Source organism: Oncorhynchus mykiss, chromosome 12 (assembly GCF_057628025.1).
Source record: "Oncorhynchus mykiss isolate SJ-2025 chromosome 12, ASM5762802v1, whole genome shotgun sequence".
In the NCBI taxonomy this organism is placed as follows: domain Eukaryota; kingdom Metazoa; phylum Chordata; class Actinopteri; order Salmoniformes; family Salmonidae; genus Oncorhynchus; species Oncorhynchus mykiss.
Window position 1 is genome coordinate 84,260,328 of NC_143033.1, and position 18,816 is coordinate 84,279,143.

The 18,816-nt window shown below is 41.0% G+C and overlaps 1 protein-coding gene across 3 annotated transcripts; it reads right to left on the bottom strand.

The window, feature by feature from the left end:
- Nucleotides 1–9,118: 9,118 nt before the first annotated feature.
- Nucleotides 9,119–18,654, bottom strand: LOC110538588 (cytohesin-3). Of its 3 annotated transcripts, none has more exons than XM_090193747.1 (15): nucleotides 18,074–18,654; nucleotides 17,641–17,707; nucleotides 15,423–15,505; nucleotides 15,078–15,142; nucleotides 14,390–14,456; nucleotides 12,406–12,524; nucleotides 12,194–12,274; nucleotides 11,959–12,071; nucleotides 11,600–11,748; nucleotides 11,366–11,477; nucleotides 11,109–11,185; nucleotides 10,910–10,981; nucleotides 10,449–10,597; nucleotides 10,138–10,266; nucleotides 9,119–9,275 (listed from the first exon to the last, which is right to left on the bottom strand). In XM_090193747.1, exons 1-14 carry the CDS (start codon nucleotides 18,077–18,079, stop codon nucleotides 10,179–10,181), a joined length of 1,248 nt encoding a protein of 415 aa, XP_090049873.1. In that variant the 5' UTR covers nucleotides 18,080–18,654; the 3' UTR covers nucleotides 9,119–9,275; nucleotides 10,138–10,178. The 3 variants fall into 3 exon arrangements, with proteins under 3 accessions (XP_090049873.1, XP_090049872.1, XP_021481170.1); XM_090193746.1 differs by having other exon boundaries at nucleotides 17,641–17,749; nucleotides 18,074–18,328; XM_021625495.3 differs by having other exon boundaries at nucleotides 9,119–10,266; nucleotides 17,641–17,749; nucleotides 18,074–18,328.
- Nucleotides 18,655–18,816: the final 162 nt, after the last annotated feature.

Consider the following 18,816-nt stretch of genomic DNA (forward strand, 5'->3'; position numbering starts at 1 on the left):
GAAATCAACATGTTGTATTGCTCTTCCCTGTATCACTGTCATTGAAACGGCTGCTTTTAAACCTAAATAAATGGATGGCTTTAAAAACACATCTATCCCAGGTATAGATCTATTCTGAATGTGTCTATCCTTCAGGTTACTATGGAGAAGGAAAAGTGATCAGCTCTCTTCTCTCACACAAGGTATCACCTTACCAAGGGCACTTTGTTAAATTGTTAGTGGACTGGCCCTTATCTCCACTGGAGTGTGTAGTGTCTGAATAATGGATGTTGTTTTAACAGATCAGACACCAATCACACACTTCTGCTGTTAACATGCAACAATGCATTGTCTCTAAACCTATGTGACATTATAACCATGTCACTGATCCATGGCTATATCTGTCATCTTAATAAAAAAGAAGCAATAGGGACTAAGACATATTTTGCTTATTTTCTATGCATAGCAATTACAAAGAGCAAAGGACATTTTCTCATTGAAATTATAGTGTGTAGTCTTGTATATAAAAATGCCAAATATGTATGAGACCACACATACTTCATGTAATTGACTGACTTCATATCTCTGATGTGTGACTGTTGTTTTATATGAAATCATAATATAAAAAATAATTTGTCTATTTTGTTTTGCAATCATTTACAGAGGACTTAGATAGTTTTGCTAAATCAAGTTCTCTTCTCCACAGTCATGTGATTTTTTGTTTTTGGAACTTGATTATATTTTTCTTGCGCAACCGTTAGATAACATTTCCTGCCACTATCTTATCTGTAGATTTGTCGAAGAAATGGATGACTGTGCAGGAGCTCCGCTTAATCATAACTCTGCTAGTTGTAGATATGGTTTGGGTGGTATACAAATGTTTTGGCTGGCGGTATAATAAGTGCAATTGATAGCTGTTTTTTTTTTTTTTTTCCTCTGGGTGCATCAGTGTTTTTATTCTCTCTCTGGGTGCATCAGTGTTTTTATTCTCTCTCTCTGGGTGCATCAGTGTTTTTATTCTCTCTCTCTGGGTGCATCAGTGTTTTTATTCTCTCTCTCTGGGTGCATCAGTGTTTTTATTCTCTCTCTCTGGGTGCATCAGTGTTTTTATTCTCTCTCTGGGTGCATCAGTGTTTTTATTCTCTCTCTGGGTGCATCAGTGTTTTTATTCTCTCTCTCTGGGTGCATCAGTGTTTTTATTCTCTCTCTCTGGGTGCATCAGTGTTTTTATTCTCTCTCTCTGGGTGCATCAGTGTTTTTATTCTCTCTCTGGGTGCATCAGTGTTTTTATTCTCTCTCTCTGGGTGCATCAGTGTTTTTATTCTCTCTCTCTGGGTGCATCAGTGTTTTTATTCTCTCTCTGGGTGCATCAGTGTTTTTATTCTCTCTCTGGGTGCATCAGTGTTTTTATTCTCTCTCTGGGTGCATCAGTGTTTTTATTCTCTCTCTCTGGGTGCATCAGTGTTTTTATTCTCTCTCTCTGGGTGCATCAGTGTTTTTATTCTCTCTCTCTGGGTGCATCAGTGTTTTTATTCTCTCTCTGGGTGCATCAGTGTTTTTATTCTCTCTCTGGGTGCATCAGTGTTTTTATTCTCTCTCTCTGGGTGCATCAGTGTTTTTATTCTCTCTCTCTGGGTGCATCAGTGTTTTTATTCTCTCTCTCTGGGTGCATCAGTGTTTTTATTCTCTCTCTGGGTGCATCAGTGTTTTTATTCTCTCTCTCTGGGTGCATCAGTGTTTTTATTCTCTCTCTCTGGGTGCATGTGTTTTTATTCTCTCTCTCTGGGTGCATCAGTGTTTTTATTCTCTCTCTCTGGGTGCATCAGTGTTTTTATTCTCTCTCTCTGGGTGCATCAGTGTTTTTATTCTCTCTCTGGGTGCATCAGTGTTTTTATTCTCTCTCTCTGGGTGCATCAGTGTTTTTATTCTCTCTCTGGGTGCATCAGTGTTTTTATTCTCTCTCTGGGTGCATCAGTGTTTTTATTCTCTCTCTCTGGGTGCATCAGTGTTTTTATTCTCTCTCTCTGGGTGCATCAGTGTTTTTATTCTCTCTCTGGGTGCATCAGTGTTTTTATTCTCTCTCTGGGTGCATCAGTGTTTTTATTCTCTCTTTCTGAGTGCATCAGTGTTTCTATTCTCTCTCTCTGGGTGCATCAGTGTTTTTATTCTCTCTCTCTGGGTGCATCAGTGTTTTTATTCTCTCTCTCTGGGTGCATCAGTGTTTTTATTCTCTCTCTCTGGGTGCATCAGTGTTTTTATTCTCTCTCTCTGGGTGCATCAGTGTTTTTATTCTCTCTCTCTGGGTGCATCAGTGTTTTTATTCTCTCTTTCTGAGTGCATCAGTGTTTTTATTCTCTCTCTCTGGGTGCATCAGTGTTTTTATTCTCTCTCTCTGGGTGCATCAGTGTTTTTATTCTCTCTCTCTGGGTGCATCAGTGTTTTTATTCTCTCTCTCTGGGTGCATCAGTGTTTTTATTCTCTCTCTCTGGGTGCATCAGTGTTTTTATTCTCTCTCTCTGGGTGCATCAGTGTTTTTATTCTCTCTCTCTGGGTGCATCAGTGTTTTTATTCTCTCTCTCTGGGTGCATCAGTGTTTTTATTATCTCTCTCTGGGTGCATCAGTGTTTTTATTCTCTCTTTCTGAGTGCATCAGTGTTTTTATTCTCTCTCTGGGTGCATCAGTGTTTTTATTCTCTCTCTGGGTGCATCAGTGTTTTTATTCTCTCTCTGGGTGCATCAGTGTTTTTATTCTCTCTCTCTGGGTGCATCAGTGTTTTTATTCTCTCTCTCTGGGTGCATCAGTGTTTTTATTCTCTCTCTGGGTGCATCAGTGTTTTTATTCTCTCTCTCTGGGTGCATCAGTGTTTTTATTCTCTCTCTCTGGGTGCATCAGTGTTTTTATTCTCTCTCTCTGGGTGCATCAGTGTTTTTATTCTCTCTCTGGGTGCATCAGTGTTTTTATTCTCTCTCTCTGGGTGCATCAGTGTTTTTATTCTCTCTCTGGGTGCATCAGTGTTTTTATTCTCTCTCTGGGTGCATCAGTGTTTTTATTCTCTCTCTGGGTGCATCAGTGTTTTTATTCTCTCTCTCTGGGTGCATCAGTGTTTTTATTCTCTCTCTCTGGGTGCATCAGTGTTTTTATTCTCTCTCTGGGTGCATCAGTGTTTTTATTCTCTCTCTCTGGGTGCATCAGTGTTTTTATTCTCTCTCTCTGGGTGCATCAGTGTTTTTATTCTCTCTCTCTGGGTGCATCAGTGTTTTTATTCTCTCTCTGGGTGCATCAGTGTTTTTATTCTCTCTCTCTGGGTGCATCAGTGTTTTTATTCTCTCTCTGGGTGCATCAGTGTTTTTATTCTCTCTCTCTGGGTGCATCAGTGTTTTTATTCTCTCTCTCTGGGTGCATCAGTGTTTTTATTCTCTCTCTGGGTGCATCAGTGTTTTTATTCTCTCTCTCTGGGTGCATCAGTGTTTTTATTCTCTCTCTGGGTGCATCAGTGTTTTTATTCTCTCTCTCTGGGTGCATCAGTGTTTTTATTCTCTCTCTCTGGGTGCATCAGTGTTTTTATTCTCTCTCTCTGGGTGCATCAGTGTTTTTATTCTCTCTCTGGGTGCATCAGTGTTTTTATTCTCTCTCTCTGGGTGCATCAGTGTTTTTATTCTCTCTCTGGGTGCATCAGTGTTTTTATTCTCTCTCTCTGTGTGCATCAGTGTTTTTATTCTCTCTCTCTGGGTGCATCAGTGTTTTTATTCTCTCTCTCTGGGTGCATCAGTGTTTTTATTCTCTCTCTCTGGGTGCATCAGTGTTTTTATTCTCTCTCTGGGTGCATCAGTGTTTTTATTCTCTCTCTCTGGGTGCATCAGTGTTTTTATCCTCTCTCTCTGGGTGCATCAGTGTTTTTATTCTCTCTCTGGGTGCATCAGTGTTTTTATTCTCTCTCTCTGGGTGCATCAGTGTTTTTATTCTCTCTCTCTGGGTGCATCAGTGTTTTTATTCTCTCTCTCTGGGTGCATCAGTGTTTTTATTCTCTCTCTCTGGGTGCATCAGTGTTTTTATTCTCTCTCTGGGTGCATCAGTGTTTTTATTCTCTCTCTCTGGGTGCATCAGTGTTTTTATTCTTTCTCTCTGGGTGCATCAGTGTTTTTATTCTCTCTTTCTGAGTGCATCAGTGTTTTTATTCTCTCTCTCTGGGTGCATCAGTGTTTTTATTCTCTCTCTCTGGGTGCATCAGTGTTTTTATTCTCTCTCTGGGTGCATCAGTGTTTTTATTCTCTCTCTGGGTGCATCAGTGTTTTTATTCTCTCTCTGGGTGCATCAGTGTTTTTATTCTCTCTCTGGGTGCATCAGTGTTTTTATTCTCTCTCTCTGAGTGCATCAGTGTTTTTATTCTCTCTCTCTGGGTGCATCAGTGTTTTTATTCTCTCTCTCTGGGTGCATCAGTGTTTTTATTCTCTCTCTGGGTGCATCAGTGTTTTTATTCTCTCTCTGGGTGCATCAGTGTTTTTATTCTCTCTTTCTGAGTGCATCAGTGTTTTTATTCTCTCTCTCTGGGTGCATCAGTGTTTTTATTCTCTCTCTGGGTGCATCAGTGTTTTTATTCTCTCTCTCTGGGTGCATCAGTGTTTTTATTCTCTCTCTCTGGGTGCATCAGTGTTTTTATTCTCTCTCTGGGTGCATCAGTGTTTTTATTCTCTCTCTCTGGGTGCATCAGTGTTTTTATTCTCTCTCTCTGGGTGCATCAGTGTTTTTATTCTCTCTCTCTGGGTGCATCAGTGTTTTTATTCTCTCTCTGGGTGCATCAGTGTTTTTATTCTCTCTCTCTGGGTGCATCAGTGTTTTTATTCTCTCTCTCTGGGTGCATCAGTGTTTTTATTCTCTCTTTCTGAGTGCATCAGTGTTTTTATTCTCTCTCTCTGGGTGCATCAGTGTTTTTATTCTCTCTCTCTGGGTGCATCAGTGTTTTTATTCTCTCTCTGGGTGCATCAGTGTTTTTATTCTCTCTCTCTGGGTGCATCAGTGTTTTTATTCTCTCTCTGGGTGCATCAGTGTTTTTATTCTCTCTCTCTGGGTGCATCAGTGTTTTTATTCTCTCTCTGAGTGCATCAGTGTTTTTATTCTCTCTCTCTGGGTGCATCAGTGTTTTTATTCTCTCTCTGGGTGCATCAGTGTTTTTATTCTCTCTCTCTGGGTGCATCAGTGTTTTTATTCTCTCTCTGGGTGCATCAGTGTTTTTATTCTCTCTCTGGGTGCATCAGTGTTTTTATTCTCTCTCTGGGTGCATCAGTGTTTTTATTCTCTCTCTCTGGGTGCATCAGTGTTTTTATTCTCTCTCTGGGTGCATCAGTGTTTTTATTCTCTCTCTCTGGGTGCATCAGTGTTTTTATTCTCTCTTTCTGAGTGCATCAGTGTTTTTATTCTCTCTCTCTGGGTGCATCAGTGTTTTTATTCTCTCTCTCTCTGGGTGCATCAGTGTTTTTATTCTCTCTCTCTGGGTGCATCAGTGTTTTTATTCTCTCTCTCTGGGTGCATCAGTGTTTTTATTCTCTCTCTGGGTGCATCAGTGTTTTTATTCTCTCTCTGGGTGCATCAGTGTTTTTATTCTCTCTCTGGGTGCATCAGTGTTTTTATTCTCTCTCTCTGGGTGCATCAGTGTTTTTATTCTCTCTCTCTCTGGGTGCATCAGTGTTTTTATTCTCTCTCTCTGGGTGCATCAGTGTTTTTATTCTCTCTCTCTGGGTGCATCAGTGTTTTTATTCTCTCTCTGGGTGCATCAGTGTTTTTATTCTCTCTCTGGGTGCATCAGTGTTTTTATTCTCTCTCTGGGTGCATCAGTGTTTTTATTCTCTCTCTCTGGGTGCATCAGTGTTTTTATTCTCTCTCTCTGGGTGCATCAGTGTTTTTATTCTCTCTCTGGGTGCATCAGTGTTTTTATTCTCTCTCTGGGTGCATCAGTGTTTTTATTCTCTCTCTGGGTGCATCAGTGTTTTTATTCTCTCTCTCTGGGTGCATCAGTGTTTTTATTCTCTCTCTCTGGGTGCATCAGTGTTTTTATTCTCTCTCTCTGGGTGCATCAGTGTTTTTATTCTCTCTCTGGGTGCATCAGTGTTTTTATTCTCTCTTTCTGAGTGCATCAGTGTTTTTATTCTCTCTCTCTGGGTGCATCAGTGTTTTTATTCTCTCTCTGGGTGCATCAGTGTTTTTATTCTCTCTCTGGGTGCATCAGTGTTTTTATTCTCTCTCTGGGTGCATCAGTGTTTTTATTCTCTCTCTCTGGGTGCATCAGTGTTTTTATTCTCTCTCTCTGGGTGCATCAGTGTTTTTATTCTCTCTCTCTGGGTGCATCAGTGTTTTTATTCTCTCTCTCTCTGGGTGCATCAGTGTTTTTATTCTCTCTCTCTGGGTGCATCAGTGTTTTTATTCTCTCTCTGGGTGCATCAGTGTTTTTATTCTCTCTCTCTGGGTGCATCAGTGTTTTTATTCTCTCTCTCTGGGTGCATCAGTGTTTTTATTCTCTCTCTGGGTGCATCAGTGTTTTTATTCTCTCTCTCTGGGTGCATCAGTGTTTTTATTCTCTCTCTCTGGGTGCATCAGTGTTTTTATTCTCTCTCTCTGGGTGCATCAGTGTTTTTATTCTCTCTCTCTGGGTGCATCAGTGTTTTTATTCTCTCTCTCTGGGTGCATCAGTGTTTTTATTCTCTCTCTGGGTGCATCAGTGTTTTTATTCTCTCTCTCTGGGTGCATCAGTGTTTTTATTCTCTCTCTCTGGGTGCATCAGTGTTTTTATTCTCTCTCTCTGGGTGCATCAGTGTTTATATTCCCACCCTTGTTTGAAGAGAAATTTATGCGAGAATTCACTTTTACAAAAAGCACATAGACATTTCTTTGGTTCACTCTTGCCTGTAAAGCTTTAGGGAAAGGTTTCATAAGATTGTAGCCTATGCTTACTGTACCTTCACTCAAACGGTGTACTGCATATTGTGTGTGGACATACAGTACTGTATATTTAACTGTGAGTGAGAGAGGACTTACAACATATACATACTGTGTATATTACAGTAGCCCTCTTCATGGATATTGCTGTCACATGTGGGGAGGGTTAGTGTATCACTCCCTGCATCAACTCTCTCCTCCCTGTATGTTTTGTCTCTCATATCTGCATAAGGGCTATAGTAACCTCAGAGCAGAACCACAGCCCTATGACAGACACACATGCACACAGGAACTGATGTGCACAGGAAGGATGCTTGTGTTTTTCATACCACAGGTGCAGGCCTCATTTCACAGTAGAAATACAGCACTTAATTTAAAGGAAAACCCCATCCAAAAACAATATTTTGTTATTTGTTTCATTAGTCCATTTCTAGTCCCAAAATGTCCCAAAAAGTTTTCAAAATGAATAACTTTCAAAATAGAGAAACACAGCCAGTATGATGCATCTTTCATCACATGATGCTAAAAACAACGCAGCTCCTCAGTACACAGTACCTCAGGATGACCACATGACATGATTCAATGTTTCTTCATTAGGAGCTGTGCATTTGGGTTGCTAAAGTATATTTTCCCATGTCATGGGAGACATAAAGCATATTGATGAGTGGTTATTAAACTCTGACACCTAATATGTATTGAAAACTGAAAACCAACAACAGATTATAATCTGGCACCATCTACTGGACATTTTAGAAATTCAAATAGTGATTCCTTTGATAATATCTTTGTGTTTTTCCTTATTTGTGTTGAACAAAATCAGATTGATTACATTTGTATCACTAAATAATAAAAATGGTTTAAAACTACTTAATTTGATTTTACACTGAACAAAAATATAAACGAAACATGCAACAATTTCAAAGATTTTACTGAGTTACAGTTCATAAAAGTAAATCAGTCAATTGAAATACATTTATTACGCACTAATCTATGGATTTCACACGATTGGGAATGAAGATACGCATATGTCAGTCACAGGTGTTTATCAGAAAACCATCAAATCTGGTGTGACCACCATTTGCCTCATGCAGCATGACAAAACTCCTTCGCATAGTTTTTAAAGCTGTTGATTGTGGCCTGTGGAATTTTGTCCCACTCCTCTGCTGTGCTAAATTGCTGGATATTAATGGGAACTGGATCACGCTGTTGGACACATCAATCCAGAGCGTCCCAAACTCATGCTCAATGGGTGTCATGTCTGGTTAGTATGCTAATCATGTAAGAACAGGGACATTTTCAGCTTCCAGGAGTTGTGTGCAGATCCTTGCAACATGTGGCCGTGCATTATCCTGCTGAAACATGAGGTGATGGCGGTGGATGAATGGCACGACAATGGGCCTCAGGATCTCATCATGGTATCTCTGTGTATTCAAATTGACATTGATAAAAATGCAATCGTGTTCGTTGTCTGTAGCTTATGCCTGCCCATACCATAAACCCACTGCCATGGGGCACTGTACCCACACGACGCCATATGTCTGCCATCTGCCCAGTACAGTTGAAAATGGGATTTATCCGTGAAGAGCACACTTTTCCAGTGTGCCTGTGGCCATCGAAGGTGAGCATTTACCACTGAAGTTGGTTAAGATGCCAAACTGCAGTCAGGTCAAGACCCTGGTGAGGACGACGAGCACGCAGATGAGCTTCCCTAAAATGGTTTCTGACAGTTTGTGCAGAAACTATTTGGTTGTGCAAACCCATAGTTTCATCAGCTGTCCAGGTGGCTGGTCTCAGACGATCCCGCAAGTGTAGAAGCCGGATGTGGAGGTCCTGGTCTGGCGTGGTTACACGTGGTCTGCGGTTGTGAGGCCGGTTGAACGTACTGCCAAAATCTCTAAAACGACATTGGAGGCGGCTTATGGTAGAGAAACAAGCATTCAATCCTCTGGCAACAGCTCTGGTGGACATTCCTGCAGTCAGCATGCCAATTGCATGCTCCCTCAAAACTTGAAACATCTGTGGCATTGTGTTGTGTAGCAAATTATAGAGTGGCCTTTTATTGTCCCCAGCACAGCCGCCTGTGTAATGATCATGCTGTTTAATCAGCTTCTTGATATGCCCCACCTGTCAGGTGGATAGATTATCTTGGCAAAGAAGAAATGCCCACTAACAGTGATGTAAACCAATTTGTAAAAATAAAAATGTAGAACATTTTGAACTTTTCTGCAATCTTTTATTTCTTGACGCTACAAGGGACAATGAAACCAATGAGCAGTGCAATCAACATAGAGCCCTCCTGAAGAGAAAGGTCTTCAGTCCCACTTTTTAGGCTCGATTGATATAATTATAATCTGCTACTATCTGTCATCTGTTGTGAAAGAAGTACACACATATTTATAATAAAATAAGCATGTATTATTTATTATTTATTCAACATTATTAAGGCATGTATACAGACGTGTGTATTATCACTGTCTGTACTTTAAAGGCAATGTGCAAAATAACTTTCTATTATAATACAGTATTTACAAAATACATATTTCAAAAAATATTTACACAATGCCTCTAAGGCAATGGAAGAACATCGCAACACTGAATCAGTGTTGAAGTTTTGTGTCCACGTAACAGGAATTCTATAGGCTTGGGAGAGGAAAAGGCTAGTAGTACTGAGGCTTACTGGGAACTGAAATCCTGAGCCTGGTGCAAGGTGAAAAGGTGGAGCATTTCCGTAATGCTTACCTGATAGTTCCTTTGTTCTATGCTCATGGTACAGAATCAACTATAACTATATACAACTACATTTTAGTAACTTTGCGTTATACATTACATGTTCAAATCTGCCCTTATAGAATGATGCATTATTCTTACAGTGCTACACACTTATTTTGGTTTGCAACTGTCTCCCACGTACTTTTAAATTCTTATTCTTATTCTTATTCTTCTTCTAAGAAATATTGACAGAAATCACTTTCTATTAGTAATTGAACAGACTGAGTGACTCTAACTTCAACCATAAAATTAGACCTACAGTATGAGGTATGGGGAGTTTCTGGTTTGACAGCTTTAAACCACACACAGGTCACAATGATCTTTTTTCATTCTGAGTTACAGTATTACACTAATGCTGTACTGTACAGCACTGTAACGTTAAGTGCCATGTCTATGTACTTGAACCAGTCTATCATTTCCAAGCATTTCTGCTACAGAGAAGGACCTCTACAGATCATTACCGGGCTCAATTCCCATGATGCTTTATATCATGTCTGATGTCTCAGTCCTGTGAAGCATTGTTGTTGTTGATGACTTTCCTCTTGCGCAATGACACCAGGTCATAGAAGGGATCCTTGGTGATACTTGCTCTGAGGGAAAGACAGAGAGAAGAATAAGACAAGTGTCCAAATGATAATCATCAAGTTCACTTTATCCTATTGATTGCCAGTTGTGTCCTGGTGCCCGGACACAACTGTCATTTGGGATGTCATGTGTGAAGTGTATGGCGTGTAGTACAGGTATGTGTTAAGCCTGGGTTGAGGTGTCTGACCTGATGGAGCCTATCCAGTCATCTCTCTCATCTGCTGTGGCTGCACTCATCCTGTAGTACTGGTGTTTCCCCTCCACCACCCTGCCTCCGTTCTCTGTCTTGCACGCCTTGATCTTCTGCCCTCTGGGGTTGTAGATCTCTAGACAATACTGCTCACAATGAAGCACACACATGCATACAAATGTTCACAAAACACCTGCCCAAGCCAAATTACTGGTAATAACTTCTTTTTTTTTTAAAGGAAATGATCCCATAGTATATTGGTCTAATTACTCCTAATCTTCCAGTTAAAACCTTCCTTTCTCATACGGAGGCTATGAGTCATACAGTGCCGTGACAGCTAAGAGAGTAGCTTCTGTAAATGTGACTTCTGCACAGACTATGAGACTGAAACACCATAGAACAGGTGGCACTGCCATAAACCTTAGAAAGAAGTATGCAGTCAGTGGAATACACTGTACCTGTTTGGTAGAGTCTTCTATCTCTCTTACACTGAGGTTCTCAAGGGGAATGATCCCAATGGGGTCTTTATCCTGAGGGAGGAGGAGAGAGAGATGCGTTGGTCAAGAACTATCACTTAGCAGTAACTACTAACATCTTTTATCCTAAATTACATTACTGGCAAACCCTATAACAAAGTTGGGGGTATAGCATACTCACTGTGGTATACTCAAAGTAGTACAGACAGTTGTCTGTCAAAATAAACCACCGCCTCTTCCATGTTTTCACCCTTCCTCCTGCAAAGAGGAAAGGTTAACATTTCATTACACAAATAAAACGTTTAATCATGAAACTCTCCATCCAACACGCTCCATAAAGGAAATCAGATCATTCAGTGGTAAGCTTGTTTTTAATGCTTGGTAATGGCACAATTATAAGACAATTCTCTCATCTAAAGATATTGCTAATCATCTCACCCATTTTGAGCAGCCAACCCTCTCTGTCCGGGTTGAAGAAGGTGTGTGTGAGGTCGTTCCCATCATCCTCTGGAATTTTGAACGGCTCGTTCCGAATGCTCTCATAGAGTTTCTGGATTTAATGAGGTAGTAGATGAGAGTTACTGTAACTACAGCTACAGACAACAACAACCAAATAGGGGTCACATTCTGAGAGTGGAGTTAACTCCTGACCTCTGACCCCTGAGGCCTCACCATGAGCAGGTCGTTGGGCAGGTCACCCCCGTTGTTGATGCCTCTGTTCATACTGAAGAAGCGCTCCAGAGTGGGCTTGTCCTTCACGTTGGGGTTATGGAGACTGGTGTTCAGCATGATGACGGCAAAGGACAGGATGTAGCAGGTGTCTGTTTGAAACACCCACACATTTCCTTACTGTTTGGTCAATGATATGTATTTGCATCCTTAATCAGCATCACCTTTGTGAAATGATTTGAATATGCCTCAAAATGTACTCCTCAACCCCCAACCCATCTGTCTTGCTGATCTGTCAGTGTAGGGAGTCAGCAGCATGGTAGAGGAGGCTGGTTCCTGTGAACTACAGTACTGTACAGTACCTGTTGACTGGAAGACCCCTGCATTACAGTCACAGTAGCGTGTAGCGAATGCCTCCATCATCCTATCAATCTTCTGGGCTTCTCCAGGGAGACGGAAACTCCACAGGAACTGCCTACAGGGATGAGCCAGGGAAGAGACAGGAATCAGACAGGATTGACTGTGGAAATTTATGTAATAATGAGAATATATTCATGTATGAGTGTAAGAGATACACCAGTGTAGTGCAGCACTAACCTCAGTGCCTGCACCAGATTCAGGTCGGAGAATTCGTGTAGTTCTACAAAGGCTTTCAGAGTTTGAAGGTGCATTTCCTCCCTGCATGAACACAAACAAGAGTCAAATCAGTGATATAGAGATTATTTAGTTAATGAGTGGTTATGACAGTCATCATTATCCCCATCAACAAAGCCATCATTATCCTGGTCATGTTCAGAAGCATTGTGTACCTCTCTCCTAAAAAGTTCCCAATGGCTGTCTTGTTCAGTCCTTCCTCTTTGTATAGGAACTCAGCCACTGCCTCTGCTGTCCACTCCAACAGGTCATTGTCAACCAGGTACTGAATACCCTGGAGGAAGAGGCCATGACAAGTCAATGAACATGTATGAACTTGGAAGATATGAATGCATTAACGCATATTTGTATGTGGAATAAAAAAATTGCAGAAATAATAATGAGGTCCAAAGCACTGTGATGTGCGGTAGTGGTCATGCACATATGAAATATTCTGTATGCATTGTCTGCCATTCTGAGAGAGCCACCAGAAGTAATATATCTTCTTATATCTAAACAATGCAGAGCTTCCAGCTAAAGAAACCAATGATCTGCTTGACTCGATCTCTAGCCTCTGCACACACCCACACATAGGCTTTTCTCCAGGGTGGTCATACAGGCCAGGCTTTTCTCCAGGGTGGCCATACAGGCCAGGCTTTTCTCCAGGGTGGTCATACAGGCCAGGCCTTTCTCCAGGGTGGTCATACAGGCCAGGCTTTTCTCCAGGGTGGCCATACAGGCCAGGATTTTCTGCAGGGTGGTCATACAGGCCAGGCTTTTCTCCAGGGTGGTCATACAGGCCAGGCTTTTCTCCAGGGTGGTCATACAGGCCAGGCTTTTCTCCAGGGTGGCCATACAAGCCAGGCTTTTCTCCAGGGTGGTCATACAGACCAGGCTTTTCTCCGGGGTGGTCATACAGGCCAGGCTTTTCTCCAGGGTGGTCATACAGGCCAGGCTATTCTCCAGGGTGGTCATACAGGCCAGGCTTTTCTCCAGGGTGGTCATACAGGCCAGGCTTGTCTCCAGAGTGGTCATACAGGCCAGGCTTTTCTCCAGGGTGGTCATACAGGCCAGGCTTGTCTCCAGGGTGGTCATACAGGCCAGACTTTCTCCAGGGTGGTTATACAGGCCAGGCTTTTCTCCAGAGTGGTCATACAGGCCAATCGTGTCTCCAGGGTAGTCATACAGGCCAGGCTTTTCTCCAGGGTGGTCATACAGGCCAGGCTTGTCTCCAGGGTGGTCATACAGGCCAGGCTTGTCTCCAGGGTGGTCATACAGGCCAGGCTTTTCTCCAGGGTGGTCATACAGGCCAGGCTTGTCTCCAGGGTGGTCATACAGGCCAGGCTTGTCTCCAGGGTGGTCATACAGGCCAGGCTTTTCTCCAGGGTGGTCATACAGGCCAGGCTTGTCTCCAGGGTGGTCATACAGGCCAGGCTTGTCTCCAGGGTGGTCATACAGGCCAGGCTTGTCTCCAGGGTGGTCATACAGGCCAGGCTTGTCTCCAGGGTGGTCATACAGGCCAGGCTTGTCTCCAGGGTGGTCATACAGGCCAGGCTTTTCTCCAGGGTGGTTATACAGGCCAGGCTTGTCTCCAGGGTGGTTATACAGGACAGGCTTGTCTCCAGGGTGGTCATACAGGCCAGGCTTGTCTCCAGGGTGGTCATACAGGCCAGGCTTGTCTCCAGGGTGGTCATACAGGCCGGGGGGACTTTATATTATGGTTTTGGCCTCTCGTCAGATGAGAGGAAAGGAGGGGTGTTTGTGGTTTGAGCAGGAGTGTGCGCCTCCACTTCTCTTCACGGAACAGGATGTGGTTCTCTCTCGTTTTCTCTGCCTCCGCACAGTTGCACTTCTGCACATAAGTCACGTCACTCGCTCAGCATTCATTGGTTTGTGTCAGATGATTTGTTCTGTCATCTTGCAGTTAACTATTTAAACTTCTAGCTGTGGCAAGCCTCTGTCAGTAGAGATGTGATAATTATACAGATATTTACTACTTAAATGTTATAATTGAAGCACTTCACATTTCGGTACATATCTGATCCGTATGTATTTGTGTTTAGTGTATTCCATATTGAGTAATGTTATGACTTTGTCTTACCAGAGAACCTCACCAGGAAAAACGAAGGGCTCTAATTACAGTGTGTGACATGGGCTCACCTTTTTAGGGTCCATGTTGAATTTCTTTTTCCCACTTAAGAACCTCTTGTTTCTCACAACATTTTTGCTGAAGAGAGACAAAGACAAAACATAATAAATATTGACAAAGGATAATTACACCACTTTTGCCCATGAGCGTTATACTAGCTACAGTATGTGTCCACTGCATAAGAGATGACACAGTGAGAGTGAGACAATTAAAGGAAGCTGGGGTTGTCCTGCCTGGAACATGTCTCAGTGTTTCATGCTGCTGACATATAAGAGCTTTACCACATTCCTGTAGCTGCTAGTGAAGAAACAGGAAACACACATATACAGAGGGGCCTTACAGATGGGGGGCAGAATCTGTTCTTGTTCTTGAAGACAACGCCCCCAGAGCCCACTTATAAGGACGAAGAGGTGACCACAGTAGGGGAGGGGGCGGGGGGGTTCAGGGGGTGCACCTCTACTCCCCGCGGCCTCCATGCCTTTCTTAGTCTGAGTTAGGGAGGGATAGGACGTCAGAGGAGCCTCTTTGTCAAGATGGATGTCAGGGAGTATTGTTGATCTGGTGTTTGTGCTGTGATAGATTCAAAAGAAGCTACGACACACTGCCAAGTGTTACTGTAGCTAACTCTCCCACAGAGGAAGAGGCCTACTGGTCAATGGTAACCTATCCGAATGAGCCATTGTGCAAGCTCTAACTTACTTCTCCTCGTCCGCCTCAATGTTGTGGATTTCCGTCATGACGCTGTCGATCTCCAACCTCAGCTTCTACACAAGGGGAAATGATGTCAAAGGGATGAGATGATAATGTGTGGTATTTTAGCCATAGCCGACTCAAGCCCTTGGCACATACAGAGGTACAGGGTCAGTCTACACATAAAACTGGATGTTTCTGAGATGTTGTAACTTTTGAGGGAGGCTTTTGTAAATGTAATAACTGTTGTAGGTAATGTCACAATACAGCTAGTTTTATTCTGGCAAAATGCAGTTTCATAAAGCATTTTGACTGTGCAAAAAGAGCCCTCGTTGAGAGCATGATGTACTATACCTGAATGTCATCTAATAGGTCACTCTTATGAAACTTCATGGTGTCTATCTCCTGCCTCTCCATTGAGCTAAGCATTGTGGAAGCTGTATAATTGATTATACACACAAAAACAAACATACAGACAAAACCATCATTATCATCCAATGCATAAATGAAGCAGTCAGGCAAAACCCCTGAGATCTAATTGAGACATCTTCCTGTATACACTGAAAATATCAAAGGTGTCAGAAATGTGCCTTGACAACCACCCTCACACCAACCCTAGCATACAGTAACTCAACATACTGCACTTCTCAGCACTAGCTAAATATAACTGCTGAACTTCAGCTTTTTATAGAATGAGCCCCAGTAATGTCCATTAGTAAGTGATCTGCTCTAGTCTTGTCCTCATAACAGCTTCTCACGGTTTTTAGATGAGGGTTATTCATTACTCCCTTTTCAGGTTATAACTAGACAACACAACATTAACTAGACAATACAACATTAACTAGACAATACAACATTATAACTAGACAGCACAACATTAACTAGACAATACAACATTATAACTAGACAACACAACATTATAACTAGACAAAACAACATTATAACTAGACAATACAACATTATAACTAGACAACACAACATTATAACTAGACAACACAACATTATAACTAGACAATACAACATTATAACTAGACAGCACAACATTATAAATAGACAAAACAACATTATAACTAGACAATACAACATTATAACTAGACAACACAACATTATAACTAGACAACACAACATTATAACTAGACAATACAACATTATAACTAGACAACACAACATTATAACTAGACAAAACAACATTATAACTAGACAAAACAACATTATAACTAGACAATACAACATTATAACTAGACAACACAACATTATAACTAGACAAAACAACATTATAACTAGACAAAACAACATTATAACTAGACAATACAACATTATAACTAGACAACACAACATTATAACTAGACAAAACAACATTATAACTAGACAATACAACATTATAACTAGACAAAACAACATTATAACTAGACAATACAACATTATAACTAGACAACACAACATTATAACTAGACAAAACAACATTATAACTAGACAATACAACATTATAACTAGACAACACAACATTATAACTAGACAACACAACATTATAACTAGACAATACAACATTATAACTAGACAACACAACATTATAACTAGACAACACAACATTATAACTAGACAATACAACATTATAACTAGACAACACAACATTATAACTAGACAACACAACATTAACTAGACAATACAACATTATAACTAGACAACACAACATTATAACTAGACAGCACAACCTTAACTAGACAATACAACATTATAATTAGACAACACAACATTATAACTAGACAACACAACATTAACTAGACAATACAACATTATAACTAGACAACACAACATTATAACTAGACAATACAACATTATAACTAGACAACACAACATTATAACTAGACAACACAACATTAACTAGACAATACAACATTATAACTAGGCAACACAACATTATAATGACACAATACAACATTATAACTAGACAATACAACATTAACTAGACAGTACAACCTTAACTCATAATACAACATCACCAAACTCCATCTATCTTGGCAATTAGATTGTTGAACACTATAGTGTAAGCAACACCTCTGAACGTTACTTGATAGTCAGTAATGAGAACTTGAAGTATATAAAGGCTATTTGACAACAATAAATGTCTCTATAAAGTCAGGTGATGCTATAATAAAGTGAATAACATTCATCACTGTGGTAAAAGTGATCAAAACAAACCATTTGAATCCGTTGAACACTGCTGACTTTATATATATATATATATATATATATATATATATATATATATATATATATAGGTCAAGGTAAAGAGATTGAACACACAATAGTCACTGTAGACTGTAGTGAATATCTATTGTGAAGACAGGTACTATATCAGTACACTTTCTTATTAGTGTATTTCATTTTCATTTCTCAAGTAAGATATTCACAGCAACAACTCAAACCCCCATTGTCTACTGACACTTCAACACTTCATCATCTTACATAAAGACACTCATGTATTGTTCATGGTGTTAATCCCCAGATAATATAGCCTAATTAGGGATGTTGTTAAATTGCAAAATGGACTGTAAAAACGTAAAAACCTTACATTTTCCCCAGAGGAAGCTGTCTTTTCTTTGGCTGCCCATGTTGAAGGTGTTGGAGAGAGACTGTGGCTGTACAGGAAACATGTGTCAGTGTTGAAGTCATGTAGCCTACTGCAAGAAGGGCAGTGTCAATAGCATCCTCAAAACATAATGAACTGACCACCTAAAGTCAGTGCTGTTACGGAAAAAATTTGCATATACTGCACAAGTAAAGAAGATGTGTGTGTGTGTGTGTGTGTGTGTGTGTGTGTGTGTATTGACTGGTGATACCAGTTCGAGATAGATCTAATGCACAATATCAATAATTATTCAGCAGTCAGTGTGAAAATGTAGCCAACATAAGTGACCTTAAGTCATTTGAAAATCCCTTGTGCTGAACTCAAACAAACACAGATTGAAACTCTGGGGAGACTAATAGATCAACCAACTGCTTACCTTCATAAATAGATGTATGAGGTCATGAGAGAGTAATTACGTTCTGACAACACTCATGTAGACATGTACAGTAGATGGGAAGAGTGCTTCAGGCAGGGGTGGAAGCCACTTCTGACGCCTCAAATCAAGTACCATGCACAGACCTGCGCAACTCAAACTGTCAGTGCGTTTGTAAATTCAATCTGGAGTGCCAGAGGGCGCTCAGTGTGCTCTGAGCGTTTGTTTCGCTCTTGGGGGGAGGGGCGTTCAAAGCGCACACTGGACGCTCTTGCCAATGAGTATGGTTGATCCGAGTGTTCTGACCTCACAATGGCAGTCATGCACCCAAGCTAATAGGCTAAAGTTGGCTAGCTTCCTAGCTACTTCCAGTCATGAACGAGAGAACGCCTCGATCTGACCATTTTACTCACCCTAGCAAAGCTGGTTAGGCTGTTTTCATGTTTTCTAGAGCGTTCGTGACTGTAACTTTGCTGATGGCAACAATTTAATAATTTTTCCCCGACGTTTACCGACACCGGTCATATTCAACGGGTGTTGCATGTTCGTAAATTCATCAATTACTCTGCACTACTGCACACTCAGACGAGAGTGATCTGAAATCGGAATAGATAGCAAGAGCACATTTTACGAACGCACCCCTAGGCATCAAAAGTGATTTTTATAAATCCACTACTTTTTGAAATTATATAATTCCCTGACTACTTCTTAGCTAGGTATAAAATAAGCCTTTTCAGATTTTTTAT

Coding starts and splice junctions, on each gene's coding strand:
- LOC110538588 (XM_090193746.1), bottom strand. CDS start 17,722: ATGTTTCCTGTACAGCCACAGTCTCTCTCCAACACCTTCAACATGGGC. Junction 11,186..11,365: donor GGGTTGGCTGCTCAAAATGG/GTGAGATGATTA, acceptor TCCTCTTTGCAG/GAGGAAGGGTGAAAACATGG. Junction 10,982..11,108: donor ACTACTTTGAGTATACCACA/GTGAGTATGCTA, acceptor CTCCTCCCTCAG/GATAAAGACCCCATTGGGAT.